Below are 21,324 nucleotides of genomic sequence, written 5' to 3'. Positions count from 1 at the left end.
GAGAAACATTTTTAATATGTTTTTTCATCATATCTTCTAATTAAAAGATTTAATCATCAAACCGATTTTATATCTGTGTTTCTAAAATTTTTATGAAGAAAACTAGACCACTCATGATGTATAATATTTGAAGATTTATTTATGCACTTCTCGACGCAGACAACCAAACATTAGTTGTATTTGTACTGCATACACTAATGCAAACAACCAAACAAAAGCCTATGCACGGATCTACCCTGTGCACAAAGAGCCCGGTTCCTTACATACGAACCAGGCTACCACCGTACAACAACCAATTACACGGTATATGATACAACCCTGAGATTCTAAACCATAAATACAGTTAAGAGATAATATGTATAGAAACTCGTGTAGAGACGAACTCTTCACGAAGATCCCGTCTCTTATATTTTTTCTAGTTAACTGCTAAAGCCCATCAAAACCCCCTTATTTAATAGGGTTGTACATGCTCTAACTAACAGTGAACTAGCAGTCCACATCAAATGGCAACTCAGTGCACCACAAGTTAAAAAAGGGCTGATATCAGAATTCTGAGAGATATTATTATATGATCCCTTTTTTCCGGAGTAAAGAAAAGAACACATTTTTTGAAAAAAAAAATTAGCTGAGGTGGCACCCGCGTCATGGGCGACACATGCTGTGATGATCAGCGAGACAGCCAGCCCCCTTCTCTTTCCCGTTTTTTCCCCCCCTTCCTTGTCGGAATCATCTATTTCTGGGCTGGCCGGAAAGCGAGCGCTCGAGAGCGAGGGGAAATCAGGTGGAGGAAGCTTAAAATTAGAAGTCCAGCGCAATAATTGAGCAGGCAGGCGGCAGGCCCCTCCTAATCACTGCCCTAAACACATGTGTGCCGGGCCGAGGTCACAATCGATGCACGGAGGAGGATGCCGCCGTAGCTGCGGAGATTGATAATATAAAGCGGGCGGAGACCGCCGGCCCCTCTGGCCTCGCTGCTCCTCCCCCCTTCCTCCCCCCACATGCGCTGCCCCCGCCCGGCCCTGCCCTGCCCTGCTGCGCCCAAGGTGATTGGTTGTTTGGTTGCTTGCTTTGTGCCTTTGTTTCACGCTTTCCCCCCTTCCTTTGCTCCCATCGACCGATCCAATAGCTGAGATTCAGCTTGTGGATCCATCTGTTCATCTATTTACTGGTACGGTATCGCCAGATTAGGAGCTTCTGTGCCTGCTACCTGTGGATCCATCTGTGTGGTAAAAGATCATCGAGGTTGTTTTTTTCTTCTTCTTCATGGTACACGATTGGTTGTGCGTTTTGTTAGGTTTGTTTCTTCTTGTTCACCGTGTTTGGTGCAATATCTGGGACGGCCTAAAATCTGAAATTGTTCCATCCGTTCCTGTTGCTTTGTCCATGTTCTTTTCCTGATTGAATTGCGTGTTGGTTCCCTGGTGCTTGACCTTGCTCCAGCGTAGATGATAGATACTCTTTCAGAGCGCGTCCCTGTCTTTTTTTAATTTACGAGCTTTCAAAGACGTCTGATCTGTCCATCGCACAAGAGCACACGAATGGTTCAATCTGCCGTGCTAAATGATTGCTGCGTTAAGTAGGACGGTGGATTGTAGCGTCATCACTCTGATCTTCCCATCTCGATTTGTTTGTAGCAGCTGAATCTCCGCACAGACAATTAGAGTAGCTGCATTGGCGGGGAAAGCGCAAGAAGCTCAGCAGAAATGGCGGAGCAGGCAGGCGCCGGAAGGTACTGGTGCCACATGTGCGCCGCGGTCGTGAGCCCCGCGGAGGGCGAGGCGGAGGTGAAGTGCCCGCATTGCCACAGCGGCTTCCTTGAGGAGATGGAGACCGTCCGCGGCACGCCCGCGGCCGATGACGGCGACGGTGACGGCGCGGTGGCTCAAGTGTACCCCGGCGCCGACCGCCCGAGCTCCATCTGGGCGCACGCTATCCTCAGCACGGTCGACAGCTCCGTCCGCCGCCGCCGCAACCGGCGGCAGACGGAGGCCGCCGGCGACGTCTACGACGGGAACGACCCCGAGTTCGCCCTGCGCCGGCGTCGCGTCACCGCGTTCCTGCGGCTCCTGCACGAGCTCCGGGACCGCCAGCTGCAGCGGCTGGAGGCTGCTGCCGGGGTCGCCCTCGAAGGCGACCAGCTGACCCCTTTCGGTCGGAGCCTCTTCATCGGCGCAGCTGGCGGCGGCGAGCATGGCGTGGCGCTGGGCGACTACTTCCTCGGCCCCAGCCTCGACGCTCTGGTGCAGCAGCTCGCCGAGAACGACGCGGGACGGCACGGGACGCCGCCGGCCAAGAAGGAGGCCGTGGAGGCAATGCCGACCGTGGAAATCGCCGGTGGCAATGGCAACGATGACGACACGGCCAGCTGCCCCGTCTGCCTGGAGGACTACGCGGCCGGCGAGCGCGCTCGGGAGATGCCCTGCAGGCACAGGTTCCACTCCAATTGCATCGTTCCGTGGCTCGAGATGCACAGCTCCTGCCCTGTCTGCCGGTTCCAGCTGCCGGCCACCGACGACAAGGGCTCATGCAGCAGCGGCGACGGTGGTTTTGTCAGTGTCGACGCGGATGGTGAAGGCAATGACAACGGCGGCGGCGATGGTAGGGCAAGTATTCCGGAAAAAAATTTGTTGCAGCCGGGCTGCAAACCAGTCCGTTTGCAGCCCCTCACAAAAATGAGGATAGGCCCCACCTGCAGGTCCACCAGATAACGTTTTTGTTGTATTATTGACCTGCAGGTGGGGTCTATCCTCATTTTTGTGAGGGGCTGCAAACGGCCTGGTTTGCAGCCCGGCTGCAACAAATTTTTTTCCAGTATTCCAGGCAATGCGGAGCCCGCCGAAGCCGAAGAGAACGGCAGCCGGTTGCCGCCATCCTTGCAGTGGCTCAACAGCCTGTTCTCGCCATCGGCGCAGTCCTCCGGTAGCGGCAGCGGCAGTTCGCATCATTGGGAGAATTGAACAATAATGCAATATAAGAATGGATGATTGTTGCTGCTTGAGCCCATTGGTGCCAATGTACATAGGAAGAGCAGGAGCATGCCGGCATGAAAAATTTGGAGCCTTTTTTTCAGTGTGTCAATTTGGCTCATGTAATGTTCTCTCTGATATAGTTGTCATGGCTATAAAAAGAACAAAAATTGGCAAGTATATGAACTTGCCTCTTGCGTGAACTGGGTGTGAATATATCCTTGGACTCGATGAAGAAACCGAATCAGGACGACTACACGTCCTAATCGGAGACCCAAACCTCATGTAATTGTGGCCTCGAGTGCACTATATAAACTAAGGTAGAACTTGTTGGCCACTTGTTTTTTATTACTATGAACCATAAAATAAGACAATATGTTAAACGTTAAGGACCTTTGTCCCTCAAGATATTATCTCTCTTCGGATATAATGAGTCTTGGATAAAATTCATAAAGAACAAGTGTTCCACATTCACAAATATAAAAGTATAGTTACAGATGAAACATTATATCATTTATACATTTCATATTAAATGTTAAACAATATTAGAATCCATCTCATACATTAATAAAGTGATACATAATGTATATTACATCTGTACCTTCGACTTGCTCGAAGGCAAAAGCGTGAATGTAATTCCAATCCAGTATGAACAGTACGAGGACACTGTTCATCTATTTATAGTCAATCGTACAGCTTTGTACGATATTACATTCACGCCATCAAAGATTACATACAAAGTTTACAAATGTCACAGGGATAACATTGTCATTTGCTCCTAGCAATTCGATTAACACCTTGTGCCGCCTTTCTGCGTCGTTGTGACGAAGCTTACTTCGTAGCGCTTCCATCGTTCTGCGCCGAAGCTATTTAGATCCGAAGCTCCTGTAATACTTAGTAATATGTTGATAACAAATGGTTAGCCATATTTTTTAGGACCTTCGGAAGACGAAGGCCCCCAACAGAACTGACACTGAAATTAATGCTTCTACCAATCCTAGCTGTCACACAAGAAAGCATCCGATCTCCTAGCGCCCCAGTGAATAGAAATTCGCCCAACCTCTATATGCCACTTGTAGATCCTAATGGTTCTACATTGGTGACTATGGATGCTTTAAGGCCCAGTTCTACGTTGGTGACTATCGACGCTCCTCAAGGCCCTAATATGCATGAAGGGGAACTCATCAAAAGGGAGGAACTCAAGTCCCAAAGGCGTCTTCAACCTCATCTACAACTACAACAAGTATCCACCTCAGTCCGAAGGTACGGTTCTCCCTCTAATTCCTCCTCTCTTTGCACACAACTAGCACACAAGTTGTATACCATTACTCTATATGCAAGAACAGAGAAGGGTTTAGAGAGATCAACTAGTTCCTAAATAATAAGGAAGAAGCTAATAGATCTATCAATGGTATCACAACTGGATTGCTGATATTCTTCTAATAGTCTACCAGAATGATAAAGAAGTACAGAAAGATTAGAACAATCTAGAGAGGTTGGAGGGCTAGTTCTTCCTAACCCTAACTGTCGGAACCCTGGATACGGGGTACCCACTCCTACTATGATAAGGTGAGATCCTAGTGGTCACCATTGAGGACTCCACGGGCAACCAACCCAACACGGGGCTAAGACCCGCCATATGGAGTCGTGGCAGGCCACGCGTGTCTCCTAGGCTGGATCACAGTCTCCACTAAGCCCCATAAAGGGAAGGAATCAACAACTTTAGCTATAGGTATGAGATCCTGCAAATAGGACCCGAACCTCCATGTGGACCCGTCGGTTCCTTGAACAAAGGGGTCCGAAAGGAACACAAAGCCCCGGAGAGGAAGACACTCTCAGGCTACAATTACCAAACCTTCAGAATGGATTAGGGTATGCGAAGTACCATCTGGACCTTAGTACGGGTGGGGTCTAGTGTCAGCACATATCCAGACGAGAGCAGTTGAAGCCCGAGCCCCCTCGGGGCGGTCCGGGCTAAGAGTCAAGATAAAGCCTGGGAAAACTATGTAATCGCATATTCCCAGGCTTGACCCTTATCCAGGCAGGGGTCTGGTGTCGACACGTGGCCAGACACCCCTAGCGTAAGCCACTGAACGGTGCATGATGGAAGCCTCTGACATAGGGACTGCCAGCACCGAGTATAGATGGGACACGTACTTACCCGCGCCAACAACGGCTAGCGTATCCCCACACTAAATGCGCATGGCACTCTAGGTCTGCAATGTGCAGCTTTTATTGTTACCCGCACGTTACTGAGGCAAGGGGCTTTGACCTAGTGCGTCGTTTGTGCGCCTTTCATTATGACTTCTATTATTCTTCGTGCATTACCAAGGCACGAAGGGACGACCGGAGAAGATAGGACGACATCGCTCGTTGCACCCTACACACGACAGCGTATCAGACTACACAACAACCTACATCAAGGCATGTGTTCCGATTAGACGAGACAATGTGGTAGGATAAGGACGCCAAAAGATAATACAGCAGACAAGAAGGGATACATGGTTAGGAAGATCTAGCATTGTTAGCTCTATCTGGTTTTCCCGTTCCACATTGTAAGCTCTTCTAGGCCCACCTGTTAGGGCCTAAACTCCCTTGTAACGTGCCTCCCTTGGGCTATAAAAGGGAGAGCACTTGCTCCGTAGGAGAGAGGTCAATTCACACTCAGACCTTCAACTCCCAAGTACTCAAGCAATACACCTCATAGTAGATGTAGGGTATTATGCTCCAGCGTCCTAAACCACTCTAAACCCTTGTGTTCTTGTGTCCATCTAGAAGGCCAAGCAAACAACTAAGCCTACTCCTCATCTGAGGACCAGGGTAGGTGCAATCCACCACCCAATCGGAGGATCTCCCCTCCGACATTTGGCGCGCCAGGTAGGAGACAGGCTCTAGAGCCTGGTCCTTCAATCAAGATGACATCCTACTTGCCTTCTAGCAAGCTCGGCCAGGGTGATCTCACCAACATCTGGCGCAAGGTGGAGAAGCGACGCCTCAAGCGGTTTGCCATTGATCTGAAGCAGCGCCTTAACAGACACACTGCTGCCATCAAGCAAGGGGCGACAAAGGCCTCACCTATGGCATTCAAGGTTGATCCCTGTGGGGGATAGATATCCCCCGGGTCCACTAAAAGAGTAAAAGACCTCACGAAAGGCCCAAGGGCCCAATAAATCGTAAGGTCATTCTTTCGTGGGCCTGGGGAGAGACAACCAGCAAAGCAGATCGACAGGAGGCCGGATTGGTGCAAACCCGGACGGCCCACAACGTCGAGCGAGTGACCGCAACAGAGATCCGACTTTCCCGCGCTGGAGCCCCCATGCAACGGAGCCATGCGAGGATAAGTCGGCAGAACTACATGGAGATAAACTCAAGCAGTTCACTATCTTTTAGCTACTCGTTGTTATCATATCCACATGTATTGCCCCACGGTCGAATATATAAGGCCTAGGGGGCACCCCTTCAGAACGATCGGCCCTATTACTTAGCCACCACATCAACCCTCTGCATTCTCAATTCAGAGAGCTCTCTTGTAACCTCGCTCACCAAGCATACTCACCAGGACGTAGGGTGTTACGCATCTCTAAGCGGCCCGAACCTGTAAACCTTGTCCACTATCCCTCGTGCAATCGGCACGAACCATTTTGCTACAGTTGTCGACACCGTCCTACTCCTAAAAACACCTTGAGGGGCAACCCCGGGTGTGCGGTCGGACCCAAAACACCGACAGCTGGCGCGCCAGGTAGGGGGTGTGTCGACGATCCAAGCTAGCTCAATGACCGTCACCTTCTACAGCAAGATCACCCTGCGTCCCGGATCCGTATTCTGCTTCGGAACAATCTCATCCGTAGCAGATGAAGAGGGAACTCTACACCGCATTGCGGATCCGCCGAAAAAGAAGTCTCCTCCAACGAACTCCGAAAATGCCGGAGAAGCGCAACCTCCAGCTCTCCGGAAAAAGATTGTCTCCGGAAAGTCGGGGGCCGAGGGCTCGCTGACCCGGAGAACTCCACTGTCTACTTCTCCGACAAAAGAATGGACACAGATCGCGAGGAAGAAGGAGACCAAGGGGAAGCAAGTTGCTCTTTCCGTTCCTCCGCCCTCAAAGGAGAACGGAAAGAAGGTCACCACGACAGCAGCACCATTCTACCCCGATGTCCTCTTCATCGGGAGAGTGGAGTCGCCTACCGTCTCCGACGACGAGCCGACTGCACCCGGAGAAGAACCACCTCAACGAGAATCCCGTCGACGGAGGAACCGGCGCAGGAACATTCGACGACATCACGCGGCCGGAGAACGGGATCCGGAGCAGCCTGTCTCGCGAGACGAGGTCTCGGAGATAGGAGAAACTCCAGAAGAACGCGTCTTCAGAGAACGAAGGAACTCCCGACGACGTGATCGCCGCCGGGCTCAGGAGCAAGCCGAGCAAGATGCAAGGCAACGCTGGGAGAATCCATTCTTCGGGCGCAACCTGAATCCCGACTTCGCCCGAGCTATGAACACGCCGAGCGAAGTCGGAGGGGTACTAGCTCGGATAGCTGATGGACTCCCTCGGACTCCCGACGCTGAGGGCTACCGACGACTGTTCACCCAGGCGGCCAACCATCTTCTACCGCTTGCTCACCCGCCGAACGATCTACGACACGCCATCAACAGTCGCCGAGACGCGCGAAGCTCCATGAATGCTTCGCGCGAACGGCGGCATGAGAACGAGATCCGCCGCCGGGAGGAGTACGACAGGGATCATGGCATCCCAGCTCAGAGCCAGGCCACCAGAACTGAGTCGGCAACGGCCTCAACTGGCGGTACCACTCGGGGGCGGTCGAGGAACCACAACCACTACTCCCCTCCCCGGGACAGACATCATCCCCGACGACAGGAGGACACGTGCAGAGTGTCTGCTCTTACTCCGCGCCTTAGGGCCATCCAATGGCCTCCCAACTTCAAGGTATCCAATGTCGACAAATATGAACCTAAGCAAGATCCAGGGGGTTGGCTAGCCGTCTACACCATCGCTGCCCGAGCTGCCGGGGCGTCCGAAGATGTGATGACCGCGTATTTACCCATTGTCCTTGGGCAAGACGCGCTGCAATGGCTGCGACATCTACCCCGACACTGCATCGATGACTGGGGCGACTTCAGTCGACGCTTCACCGCCAACTTCCAGTCCCTCTCCGACAAACCGGCGCAACCGTGGGACCTCAAATCCATCAAGCGTCGGGGGGACGAGACTCTCCGGTCGTACCTCAAAAGGTTCCAGACCATGAGAAATCGTATCCCCGAGGTCACGGAGGCGGCCGTGATCGAGGACTTCTACAGAGGATCCAACGACTCGGCTTTCGTCCGAGCCATACTACAGAAGGCGCCGACTACCTCCGAGGAGCTGTTCCGGGAAGCCGACCTCTACATCACCGCCGACGAGCGGGCCTAGGACTTCATCGGAGGAGCAAAGCCCGCACCGGCAGCACCACGACGCGACGCGAACCAGCAACCCGACAAACGATGGGAGAAGAGGCCTCGCGAAGAAGTACACGCCACCGGACCACCTGCCTCTCGCGCCCGAGGAGGACCTCGTGGAGGCGAACGCACGCTGGACGACATCCTCGACGCCCAGTGCCCGTACCATAAGGACATGCGCCACACTCTTCGTAACTGCCGGGACTTCAAGCACTCCGTTGGGCACGGTCGACCCTTCCAACCTCTACCTCCTCCTCCGCCGAGGGGAGGACCAGATGAACCACGACAACCCCATTAGCAGGAGGAGGGAGGAGGAGGAGCCTTCCCGCGCGTTGACAGAGAGGTCAATGTCATTTTCGGCGGACATGGGTCGCAGGAGAACAAAAGGCAACAAAAGCTCAACGACCGCCAGATACTGGTGGCGACCACCGGTCCTCCCGCCCCATACCGGTGGTCGGAACACCCGATCACTTTCACTCGGGAGGATCAATGGCTCAACTTCGACCATCCAGGCAAATACCCGCTCCTCATCGATCCGGTGATCCGAGAGAGCCGGGTAAAGAAGGTGCTAGTGGACGGGGGGAGCAGCATCAACGTCACCTTCCCCCGGACACTCCAAGGCTTGGGAGTTCACCTCAAAGAGCTCCACGAGTCGGACACTCCTTTCTTCGGCATCGTGCCGACGGAAGGGGAATACCCGCTAGGCCACATCTACATGCCAGTCACCTTCGGAACTCCGGAGAACTACAGAACCGAGTTCCTGAGGTTCGAAGTGGCGAACTTCGACTGCGGGTACAACGCCATCATCGGGAGGCCGGGACTGGCCAAACTCATGGCCATCCCTCATTACACGTATATGATACTGAAGATGCCAGGGCCGCAAGGAATCATAACTGTGCGCGCCGACTTCCAAGACGCCGCAGAGTGTTTCCGAGTGGCCATCCAAGCAGCCCTCACCACCAAGCCGTCGGCGGTTTCTTCGACACTGGCGAACTCTAAGCCTGAAGAGGACCTTGCAGTACCGGCAAACGAAGCTCAGGCCGTGACCTCTATGCGGCCGACTGAAGAAACCAAGAGGATCAACCTGGGGTTCGCTGATGAACGCAAGACTGCCATCATCAGCTCCAGCTTGGACGACAAATAGGAAAGCGCGCTCGTCCAGTTTCTGCAAGATAACCGAGATGTATTCGCATGGCAACCTGCGGATATGCCGGGAGTCCCAAGAGAACTGGCCGAGCACAAACTGAATGTCTATCCCCAGGCAAGACCGATTCAGCAAAAGCTACGTCGTTTCACGCCCGACAAGAGAGAGGCCATTCGCGCCGAGTTAGCTCGCTTGGTCGCGGCCGGATTTATTAGAGAAGTGTTACACCCCGAGTGGTTAGCCAACCCTGTTCTTGTACTCAAAAAGAATAAAGTGGATTGGCGCATGTGCGTCGACTATACCGATCTCAACAAACACTATCCGAAGGATCCCTTCGGGCTCCCGAGGATAGATCAGGTGGTGGACTCCACCGCTGGATGTTCTGTGCTGTCTTTCTTGGATTGCTATTCCGGATACCACCAGATTAGTTTGGCGAAGGAAGACGAGGAAAAAACGGCGTTCATCACTCCGTTTGGTGCTTTCTGTTATACCTCCATGCCGTTCGGCCTCAAAAACGCTAGAGCGACTTATCAGAGAGCCATCCAAACGTGCTTAGTCGATCACTGGGGCAAGCGTGTGGAAGCCTACGTAGATGACGTGGTGATCAAGACAGAGAACTCGGAAAACTTCATCGACGACTTACAGCTTGTTTTCAACAGTCTGAGACGGTATAGATGGAAGCTTAATCCTGAAAAATGTGTTTTTGGGGTACCAGCAGGAAAGTTACTCGGGTTTATCGTCAGCCACCGAGGAATTGAGGCTAATCCGGATAAGATTGAAGCTATCATGAAGATGGAAGCGCCTCGATCACAAAAGAAGGTTCAGCGACTTACTGGATGTATGGCGGCTCTGAGCAAATTTATATCCAGGCTGGGGGAAAAAGGTTTGCCGTTTTACAAGCTACTCAAGAAGGTGGATAAGTTTCAGTGGACTTCAGAAGCACAAGAAGCTCTAGATGCACTGAAGAAATTCTTGACAACACCACCAGTACTGAAGCCACCACGACGAGCTACGTCGACTCAACCAGCTGAAGATCTGCTACTGTATATCTCTTGCACGACTCACGTGGTAAGCACCGCGTTGGTAGTCGAGCGAGCGGAAGAAGGACATGCCTACCCAGCGTAACATCCTGTTTACTTCATCAGTGAAGTTCTGGGCCCCTCAAAGAAAAAGTATCCTCAAGTTCAGAAGCTATTATATGCAGTACTTCTGACTGCCCGCAAGCTACGTCACTACTTTGATGACCACAAAGTCATAGTAGTCACTGGTTTCCCGATAGGGGACATTCTTCACAACAAGGAAGCCATTGGCCGAATAGCCAAGTGGGCTTGTGAGCTGGGATCTCATGACATCGAGTTCCGACCTCGCACTGCCATCAAGACTCAAGCACTGGTTGATTTCGTATCAGAGTGGACTGAACATCAAGTACCAGATAATCCAGAGACTACAGAAGTGTGGCGAATGTATTTTGATGGCTCGCTGAAGTTGCAAGGAGCAGGAGCGGGAATTCTCTTCACCGCACCTGGAGGCGAGCACCTCAAATATGCCCTCCAGCTGCTATTTCTGGCCTCCAACAATGCAGCCGAGTATGAAGCTCTGATCCATGGATTGAACATCGCCATCTCATTGGGCATCAAGAGATTGATGGTATACGGAGACTCTCTGGTGGTCATCAGCCAGATAAACAAGGAGTGAGATTGTTCAAGCGATTCAATGGGAAAATACTGCGCTGCCGTCCGAAAGCTGGAGGATAAATTTGAGGGTCTGGAATTTCATCATGTAGAAAGAGATCGGAACACGGCAGCCAATGTACTGTCCAAGCTAGGATCCAGTCGAGCTCAGGTCCCACCCGGAGTCTTTGTGCAAGAAATACTGCAGCCGAGTATCTCAATGGATCAAACAGAAGAGTGCAACATTATAGATCAACCCGAGTCAGACTCTGATGACTGGAGAAGGCCAATCATCAAGTATATAAAGAATGAAGAAGAACCAGATGACAAGAACTCGACCGAGCGCATTGCCAGACAGTCGGCTCACTACACACTCATTGGGGAGACATTGTATAGAAGGGGTGCATCAGGCGTCCTCATGAAGTGCATCCTCCCGTCCACTAGGAAGCAACTTCTGGAAGAGGTCCATGCTGGGCAATGTGGAATACATGCAGCCTCCAGAACACTAGTCGGGAAGGTCTTCAGGTCAGGATTCTATTGGCCAACAGCAAAGAACGATGCAGCCGAGTTAGTTCAGAGGTGCGAAGCTTGCCAATACTTGTCAAAGCAACAACACCTGCCAGCACAGCAACTGCAGACCATACCAGTAACTTGGCCTTTCGCATGCTGGGGACTGGATATGATCGGACCTTTCAAGAAAGCTCAGGGGGATACACTCATGTATTGGTAGCGATCGACAAATTCACTAAATGGATAGAGTTCAAGCCCATTGCTTCTTTAACCTCTGCTAAGGCCGTGGAATTCATACAGGACATAATATTCAGATTCGGGATACCAAACAGCATCATAACTGACTTAGGATCCAACTTCACAAGTTCAGAATTCTTCGACTTCTGCGAGCAAAAGAGCATTCAGATCAAGTATGCATCTGTAGCACATCCAAGAGCCAACGGGCAGGTTGAGCGAGCCAACGGGATGATATTGGAGGCACTCAGGAAAAAGGTCTTCGATAAGAATGAAAAATTCGCAGGAAAGTGGATAAGGGAATTGCCTTATGTCGTTTGGAGCCTAAGAACCCAACCTAGCCGAGCCCTGCATGGAAACACTCCTTTCTTCATGGTCTATGGGTCGGAGGCAGTGCTACCCGCCGATCTCAAGTTTGGGGCGCCAAGGTTGATCTTCAAAAACATAGCAGAAGCTGAGGCCACCAGGCTGGAGGACATTGATGTACTTGAAGAAGAACGGCTAAATGCGGTAATCCAATCAGCACGGTACCAGCAGACTCTAAGGCGCTATCACGACAAGGCTGTGCGACAACGATCCTTCTCAATAGGAGATCTCGTCCTCCGCCGAATTCTAACGGGGGAGGGACGACACAAGTTATCGCCCTTATGGGAAGGACCCTTCATGGTAGCAGAAGTCACTCGGCCCGGATCGTATCGTCTCACTCAGATGGATGGCACAGAAGTCGGGAACTCCTGGAACATAGAACACCTCAGAAAGTTTTATCCCTAGCTGTATTTCAAAAATTGTCGGGACGACGATGTACTCTGTAAAGTGGGAATATGTCATCAATAAAAAAGAGGTTTCAAAGATACTCAGATTGTTTATGATTGACTTGCATTCTTACTTAACTCGGGGTGACCACTATGCCCTACTAGCGGAGCAATCGACTTAAGTCGGCAACGACTTAAGGCGGTGCAACATGCTCACGCTTACTTAACTCGGGGTGACTACTATGCCCTACTAACGGAGCAATCGACTTAAGTCGGCAACGACTTAAGGCGGTGCAACATGCTCACGCTTACTTAACCCGGGGTGACCACTATGCCCTACTAACGGAGCAATCGACTTAAGTCGGCAACGACTTAAGGCGGTGCAACATGCTCACGCTTACTTAACTCGGGGTGACCACTATGCCCTACTAACGGAGCAATCGACTTAAGTCGGCAACGACTTAAGGCGGTGCGACATGCTCACGCTCACTTAACTCGAGGTGACCACTATGCCCTACTAACAGAGCAATCGACTTAAGTCGGCAACGACTTAAGGCGGTGCGACATGCTCACGCTTACTTAACTCGGGGTGACCACTATGCCCTACTAATGGAGCAATCGGCTAAAGTCAGTGGCGACTTAAGCCGGTGCAACATGCTCATGTCTATGCAATTCAGGGTGACCACTACGCCCTATTAACAAAAACAATCGACTTAAGTCAGCAGCGACTTAAGGCGATCAGACGTAATTATGATTACTCATACAGGGATGACTTCTATATCCCGCAAACAAATTTCATAATTATCGCGCGTCATCTCACTACTGCAAAATTACGAACTGATGAATTCTGAAACAATAAGAGAGTAATTATATCATTCGAATGCTGAACTGATGTCCTCTAACAAATATTCGATCATGCTAACCGCGCGCTCAAAGCACGCAAAATGTTTCTCTATTTCGCAATATCTTTCTCAGGAGCGACCGACGAAGAAGGGCGACTCGAGGAATCAGGGGCAGCATTCACGTCAGCCCTTATGTCTTCAGGAACAACCACGCCGAGTCTCCTCATCAAGATTCGCCCCGCCCGAATAGCCTTGTCCATGGCTCTGTCGCGCTGGGCTATGAGAGTAACAGAAGTTTCTTCGGCAACCTTAGCAGTCAGTCGAGCAATTTCTAACTCCTGGACAATGGACTTCTTGGAAGCTCGGAGTTCTTTGATGATAGCATCCTTCGCTGATATCAACTGTTTGAGGCGGGTCACTTCATCCGCAGATTCCTGCAGCTTACAGCGTTGATTGTCCAATTCTTCCATTGTAAAACGGTGACTCCTCTCCAAGATGGTCAGCGAGTTGCTAGAATCGCGATACAATCTGTCAAGACTGTCACGAGAAGCAGCAAGGATACGCTTTTCTTCCTGCGAGCAAAAATCAACTCCTTCAAAAACCAAGCAAGTAATAGGAACACATCAAGGCAAAGCACAGTTTTGTAAATCACCTTTTCAGAATCGAGCTGAGCATGAAGAGAAGAACTCAGTGCATTGGCGTCATCCAAGGCAGCGGAGACTTGACCCAGTTCAGTTTGGCTCTGAGAGTACTTCTCCTCGAAGTCAGCACACCGCTGGACCAATTCAGCCTGATCTCGGGAATGTTTTTCCTCAAGAGTTGAAATCTGCCGAGTTATTCCTAGCAATAGATAATCAAACAAAACGGGGTCAGAATGTAAAGCAGTCCACAGTGAAGGCAAAGAGAAGCAAAAAGGCACTAACCAGCGTTGGTTGCCTCCAATTCAGAGACACGATGTTGAAGTGACACTGGATTCCAACATGCAAGAGACGAAGCTACTTCTGGGACGGAAGCACCCTGTAGCCTCAGCTGGCTAGCCATCCCATCCACCAAAGCCTGATGAGGAAAACAGATGAGTGTAATGACAGCAGTTCATACAATGTGAAAATCAAGCTAAAATACATCACAGTACCTGGAGGTTGGAAAAGAACGAAGGGATCCCCAAATCAGGAGAGATCAGTTGATAATCAGGCGTAAGGCCACCACCCGAAGCAGCTTGCAACGAACCAGTAGGAATCAGCTCGGTGCCTTCAACAGAGCCAAACACTCGATCAGCGGGGACGCTGCCCTCTAAAGCGACTCCCTGGTCCAAGGTTTGGGCTACCACCATACAGCCAGAGTGTGGAGGAGATCCCGCATGAACGTCCATGGAAGTACAGGAGGGAGACCCTGCTCGGGCACCCTCGGGGGCTGGGTCATAGTTTGCACTGCCCACTTGAGCTGGATCATCCCCGGCAGCACCCTCGGGGGCTGGGCAGTGGCTTACACTCTTCACCCGAGCCAAGTCATCCCTGGCGACATCCTCGGGGGCTGGGCATGTGTCAGCACCATTCTTGAGGTCCAAGTTCTCTGCAGTAACCACCTCTAAGGTTGACGGGCCCTCAGCTACTTCCATAGGACCAGGACGATACAAGTCAGTCTCCCGACCCTCGAGATCGCGCTCTAAGGTCGACGAGGCACGGGATGACCTCAACCCAGCATCAGGCACGTCAGCGCAAGCCTCCATTGCACCATCATCCACTGGCTCCGATAACAAGCGTCCTGATCCAAACTGGATACTCGCCGGAGGCGTCTTCTTTTCTTCTTCTGCTCATCAGCAGAAGGATTAGGCTGATTGGCTCGACAAGGGCGCCTCGGGCGAGTACTGACAGGCTTCTGAGCATCCAAAGTCGTATCAGCCTCTAGGAGGGGCACCACTACCAACGCCCCAGCAGGAGCAGCGTCGGAAGAATCCTCAGCTAGCAAATCAAGCATAGCGCTTATCTCTGCATCACTAGGGTTCAGGGGCACCTCAAAATGGACCTGCCGTTCGTCATCAGGAATCTCCCCAAGCGAGGCAACCAAAGCACTAACTTCTTCAGCAGAGGGTCGCACTCTAAGGCCCAAACTGCCATCAGTAATAGGTGGATTCGACACAAAAAGGGTGAAGGCTTTGGAAGGAGGCAGGTTCCAGGCCGAGTATGCCACTGGAGCACCAACATTTGACACTTTGCCCCTAAGGATCATCTCTAGTCGACTCACCAAGTCTACAGAGGGAATTCTTCTGTTAGTAACCCGAGTTGAGTCGGCTAGCCCTCGATACAGATAAGCTGGGTAGGCCCTGTCTTTCAATGGCTGAATATTCTTGAAAACAAAATCAGTAACCACAGCTTCAGCAGTCAGACCCCTCTCTTTCAGCAGTCCAACTTCAGCTAGCAACACACCTGCCTCAGCTACCTCCTGATCTGTGGGAGACTCGGTCCAGCTTGGGGTGCGAACGTCCGGCTATCTTCCCGACCGGGAGGGGAGAGAATTCCCATAATTCTCAATTATGAACCACTCCAGGCGCCATCCCTTAATACTGTCCTTGAGAGGGATCTCGAGATATTCAGTTTTCCTCCCGCGGCGCATCTCCAAGCTGGCACCCCCGACCAACTGATGTTGTCCCCCGGCCATCCCAGGGCGACAATGATACAAGTATTTCCACAGACCGAAATGCGGCAGCACGCCAAGAAAGGCCTCGCATAAATGAACGAAAATGGAGATTTGCAGAATTGAATTGGGGTTCAAATGGGTCAAGTTAATATGGTAGAAATCAAGGAGGCCGCGGAAAAAAGGAGAAATGGGAAGGCCAAGGCCGCGGAGAAGGAAAGAGGCGTAAACAACGGACTCATGGGTATCCTCGGTCGGAACAGTAAACCCGTGGCAAATCCGCCAAGAACAGAGTTCCCGCGGAGGAAGAACCCCGATGGATACGAGGTGGAGAAGTTCAGGCTCAGAAATGACAGACATGTGGTTACCTGCGAAAGGCAACTGGCTGTTGGGGTCGATTGGAGGAATCACCACAGCAGACGAACTCGAGGTCTTCCTCTTGGGTGCCATCTCGATTCTACCAGCGAGCAGAGTGGGAGGCGAATGGCAGAGAGGATTCGGAAGCAGGAAAGCAAGAACTAGGGCACGGAAAGCAAAGGCGGCTAATAGCGCAGCACTTATGGGATATTCTCGAGCCAGATACCGTTTCAAAAAGTGTCCAGTCAGCACCCAGCGTACCACGTGGACATCCGGCAGTTATTTCCAAAAAACCGATGCGCCACCTCATCACTCGGCTATCATCCTCAAAGTGGCTCGCGCGGCCTGCTATCACTCGGCGTTGCCTCTACAACGCTGATATCGCGTTCAGTCGCTCGGCATTACATCTAAAATGCTGACGTCGCTTTCCAATCACTCGGCGTTGCCTCTAAAACGCTGATATAGTGTTCAGTTGCTCGGCGTTGCCTCTAAAACGCCGACGTCGCCCTTCAGTCGCTCGGTGTTACCTCTAAAACGCTGACGTCGCCCTCTGACATCGTCTCAAGTCGCTCGGCATTACCTCTAAAATGCTGACGTCGCTTTCCAATCACTCGGCGTTGCTTCTAAAACGCTGATACAGTCTTCAGTTGCTCGGTGTTACCTCTAAAACGCTGACGTCGCCCTCTGACATCGTCTCAAGTCGCTCGGCAGTTATCTTTAAAACCCCAATATTGTGTTCGGCCGCTCGGCAGTTACCTCTAAAGCGCCGACACCGTCTACAAGTTACTCGGCAGCTATTTCTGAAAGCATCAGTTTGATCCCCAAGTTATTTATTTACTGTCTCAAAGGAATCAGCTTCACAAACGAGCAAGACAAGTCATAAAGGAGAAGCCAACATCATTGTTTCATTAGAAGGGAAGATAACATACTTACAAATCAACTCTTTACGAGTTGATACTACTACTACTACATTACATTACATTACTGCTACTACTACTACACTACACTATACTACTCTACACTACTAAATATTACTATATTATTCTAACTATACTATACTAATATCTAAAAGACCAGTGGCATCTAGCCAATGGCCCTGTTGCTGCCGCCCCTGGTGCTGCCCCTGCTGCTGCCGCCCCGGTTGCTGCCCCTGCTGCCGCCGCCGTCACCGTCCTTGCTGCCGCCGCCGCCGCCCCTGCCGCTGCCGTCACCGCCACCGTCGTCGTCGTCGTCGTCCTCGTCCTCGCCGCCGCCGTCCGAGTCCTCCTCATCCGAGGAGTACTCCGACTCATCTGAGCCCTCGAGCCCGGAACGCTCGATGGCCCGGATGTACGTCCAGACCTCCGCCGCGAGCCCCTGGGAGTCGTCTGAGTCGTCAGACGACTCACGCAGGGGGATGGGAGCCGGAGAACCCTCAGACTCAGAGGAGAACTCCTCCTCTGAGTACTCCGAGTCACCAAACTCCTCCGATGGAGGAGTTGGCTCACGCTTGCGCTTGTTGTTCTTGCCCATGGTGGAAGCAGAAGGGAGAGAAGAAAGGGAAGCAACAGAGAATAGCGAGAGATGTGAAAAAGCCAGAGAGACAACGACGCTATTTATAGAAGGAGAAGGCAACCGCTCACCTCCAACCGCGGTCACTGAACAGTCGCAAAGCATTCAATAAGCACTTAACCCATCTGAAGACACGTCAAGCGGCTGACGCCGTTTCACGCAACACAACACCCATTGGGACTCCAGTCAACAGCGCGGAGGATATGATTACACTCGCCGTCACATCACATTACTACTCAGAAGCAGCCGGCTAAAACACTTAGCGCACCAAGCCGTCCCTTGCCCACACCCATTGGGGGGGGGGGACGCCCAGGAATTATCAGTATATTTTTCAAAACGGTCACATCTGTGCAGGGCACGCAGTGAATACCTCAAGACAAAAATGAGATATCAGTAAGGATCAGAGGAAAGCCAAATATAGCCAGTGAAGTACAAAATATGGCCGACAGAAGCGACGTGAAGACTAGACAGAGAACGTCCATCAAATGTCCAATCAGTCGCAGAGCAAATAAATTGCACTACCTAGCAAGATATGGATGGATTGCGAACTCGGCTGCTAAAGACAAAATATATGCTGACCTCCGAAGCAAAATATTGATGACATAATGCTGACCTCTAAAGCATAATGCGAATAGTTTCATGCCAATTTTTACAAACAGAAAGGATAATTTTCAGCAAAGAGACACAAAAGGAAGACCTTCGAATGGATTATCCTCAAAAATCCATTTGAAGGTCGGGGGCTACACCCATTGGGTGCACCTCCGGTGCACCCCATGGATTATCATTCCAAGCCAAGATAGTGCCGACTTCTAAGGCGTGGGACAAGATTAAAAGGCCAGCCCTCAACCAAAACGCAGGAGCACAAATGGAAATAATTTCTGGGGAAGACCTTCGAGTAGATTATTTTCTAAAATCTACTCGAAGCTCGGGGGCTACACCCATTGGGTGCACCTCCGGTGCACCCAATGAAGTTCAGAATCCTACAAATTGAAATGCCGACCTCTAAGGCACAAGCACGAAACTAGGCTTCGGTCTACGAGTGATCAAAGCAGGAGAAGACAACAGGAAGTCATTTTCTTCAAATCACCTGCAAGCTGGACCTGGGATCTTTGGGCTGATTACCTCTAAATAAACCCAAAGATCGGGGGCTTGTGGGGGATAGATATCCCCCGGGTCCACTAAAAGAGTAAAAGACCTCACGAAAGGCCCAAGGGCCCAATAAATCGTAAGGTCATTCTTCCGTGGGCCTGGGGAGAGACAATCAGCAAAGCAGATCGACAGGAGGCCGGATTGGTGCAAACCCGGACGGCCCACAACGTCGAGCGAGTGACCGCAACAGAGATCCGACTTTCCCGCGCTGGAGCCCCCATGCAACGGAGCCATGCGAGGATAAGTCGGCAGAACTACATGGAGATAAACTCAAGCAGTTCACTATCTTTTAGCTACACGTTGTTATCATATCCACATGTATTGCCCCACGGTCGAATATATAAGGCCTAGGGGGCACCCCTTCAGAACGATCGGCCCTATTACTTAGCCACCACATCAACCCTCTGCATTCTCAATTCAGAGAGCTCTCTTGTAACCTCGCTCACCAAGCATACTCACCAGGACGTAGGGTGTTACGCATCTCTAAGCGGCCCGAACTTGTAAACCTTGTCCACTGTCCCTCGTGCAATCGGCACGAACCATTTTGCTACAGTTGTCGACACCGTCCTACTCCTAAAAACACCTTGAGGGGCAACCCCGGGTGTGCGGTCGGACCCAAAACACCGACAATCCCATCAGCACCCTGCTAGGCTCCACCACGCTTGAGGCCGCCGTCGTCAGCCTCCAGCCTCTCACAGTGGCGTTTGAGGTGGCCACTATTGGACAACAACCAAGCACTGGAGGGGAAGGCCCCACCGGTTGGCCACTGTGTCCCATGGTACGAGGAGCTGTCACCCCAACCTCAAGGGGTGACTCTCCTACCTACTAATAGGTTTTAGGGAGCCATGACAACAAGGGTTATGTCTTTGACAACATAGTTTCCTCCCTCGAATCCTTTGATAACATATGTTACTTTCCTAGATATTGGTCTTAGGGCTAGAGGCATCCCCAAACAGTTGGAGTGTTCTCAGAGCTAAGTTAATATCAGATGTTATTGGGTAGAGAAAGAGAGCTACATCATCTGCAGATAAGGAGATTTTGTTTTGGATTAGTCTTCTAGCTAGTAGCTAAAGCAACTCGGCCTGAGATGCTCTAGTGATCATCCAATTCAGCACATCCATGGTCAGTATAAATAACATTGGGGATAGGGGATCTCCCTGATGTAGCCCTCTTCTATGTTTAATGACATTACTAGGACGGTCGTGGCCCTCATCTATGTTTTAGACCGCTGCTATAGCAGCTTGCTCTAGGTTTAGTCCTAGGGTATAGAAGTGAGGATAGACACCTCAATACCCATCGACACTTGTGCGTGTTACTATAATTGTACCGAGTGGGAACGCGAGTCTTATGAGATTACACCAACTATGTTTGTGGTGTGGCCGCCACCGTGAACCAGAAGGAACAAGGCCCGCGACATTTCAGATGGAAGCTCAATAGTGGAGATGACGGGAAGCATCCGAGATAACCGAAAACTGAGTACCACTTGAACATGGAGAAGGCTCGTAGCGAAGTAACACTTACACATGGAGATGGCCCGCGACCACCTACGAAATTACCTGACGGAGAGCTTAGCCCTCATGGGGGCTTCCCTTTACGTAAGTACTCCAACGAGGATTAGTAAAAAATCTTGTGCGATTCTTGATACCTAGATAAAAAATACTGATGCATCTACAAGAGTTTTTATCTATATTGCATTTAAGCTTCCAAAGTTACTTGTTGCCTTTGGTTATATACTTTATAATGTTAGCTTAGTTGATAGGTTTAGAACCTAGACTGCAAAACCCCTTTTGTAGTACAAGTAGAAACACTTTGACAAAACCTTATTTGTATTAGCTTATTTAATTATCCACGTAAGTTTTGTTTAAGACATACAATCTAATGCGAAAATTAGTTGTCCTAGTTCACCACGTGTCCACGTTCCTTACAAACCCAATTCTAGATATCTAGGGGGTGTTTGGTTTCTAGGGATTAGTCCCTAGAAACCAAACACCCCCCTAATCTATCAAAAAAAATAGATATCCAAACAAGCACAATAGTTTTGTTAGAGGTATACGGGCGATTCAC

The 21,324-nt window shown here is 50.9% G+C and overlaps 1 protein-coding gene across 9 annotated transcripts; it reads left to right on the top strand.

Moving 5' to 3' along the window:
- Positions 1–698: 698 nt before the first annotated feature.
- On the top strand, positions 699–3,169 carry LOC100281612 (protein binding protein). Of its 9 annotated transcripts, none has more exons than XM_035961442.1 (3): positions 699–1,043; positions 1,638–2,606; positions 2,811–3,169. In XM_035961442.1, exons 2-3 carry the CDS (start codon positions 1,704–1,706, stop codon positions 2,955–2,957), a joined length of 1,050 nt encoding a protein of 349 aa, XP_035817335.1. In that variant the 5' UTR covers positions 699–1,043; positions 1,638–1,703; the 3' UTR covers positions 2,958–3,169. The 9 variants fall into 9 exon arrangements, with proteins under 9 accessions (XP_035817335.1, XP_020397693.1, XP_020397694.1 ...); XM_020542104.3 differs by having other exon boundaries at positions 704–1,043; positions 1,638–2,598; positions 2,736–3,169; XM_020542105.3 differs by having other exon boundaries at positions 704–1,043; positions 1,635–2,598; positions 2,736–3,169.
- Positions 3,170–21,324: the final 18,155 nt, after the last annotated feature.

This window comes from Zea mays, chromosome 8, assembly GCF_902167145.1.
Source record: "Zea mays cultivar B73 chromosome 8, Zm-B73-REFERENCE-NAM-5.0, whole genome shotgun sequence".
Taxonomy (NCBI): Eukaryota; Viridiplantae; Streptophyta; class Magnoliopsida; order Poales; family Poaceae; genus Zea; species Zea mays.
Note: the sequence above shows the minus strand (reverse complement) of the source record. Positions and strands in the feature narration are given on the sequence as shown.

Excerpts from the sequence above, each read along its gene's own strand:
- LOC100281612 (XM_020542104.3), top strand. The coding sequence starts at position 1,704 with ATGGCGGAGCAGGCAGGCGCCGGAAGGTACTGGTGCCACATGTGCGCC. Across the intron at positions 2,599-2,735 it reads TGACAACGGCGGCGGCGATG|GTGGGGTCTATCCTCATTTT; the intron begins GTAGGGCAAGTA and ends ATTGACCTGCAG.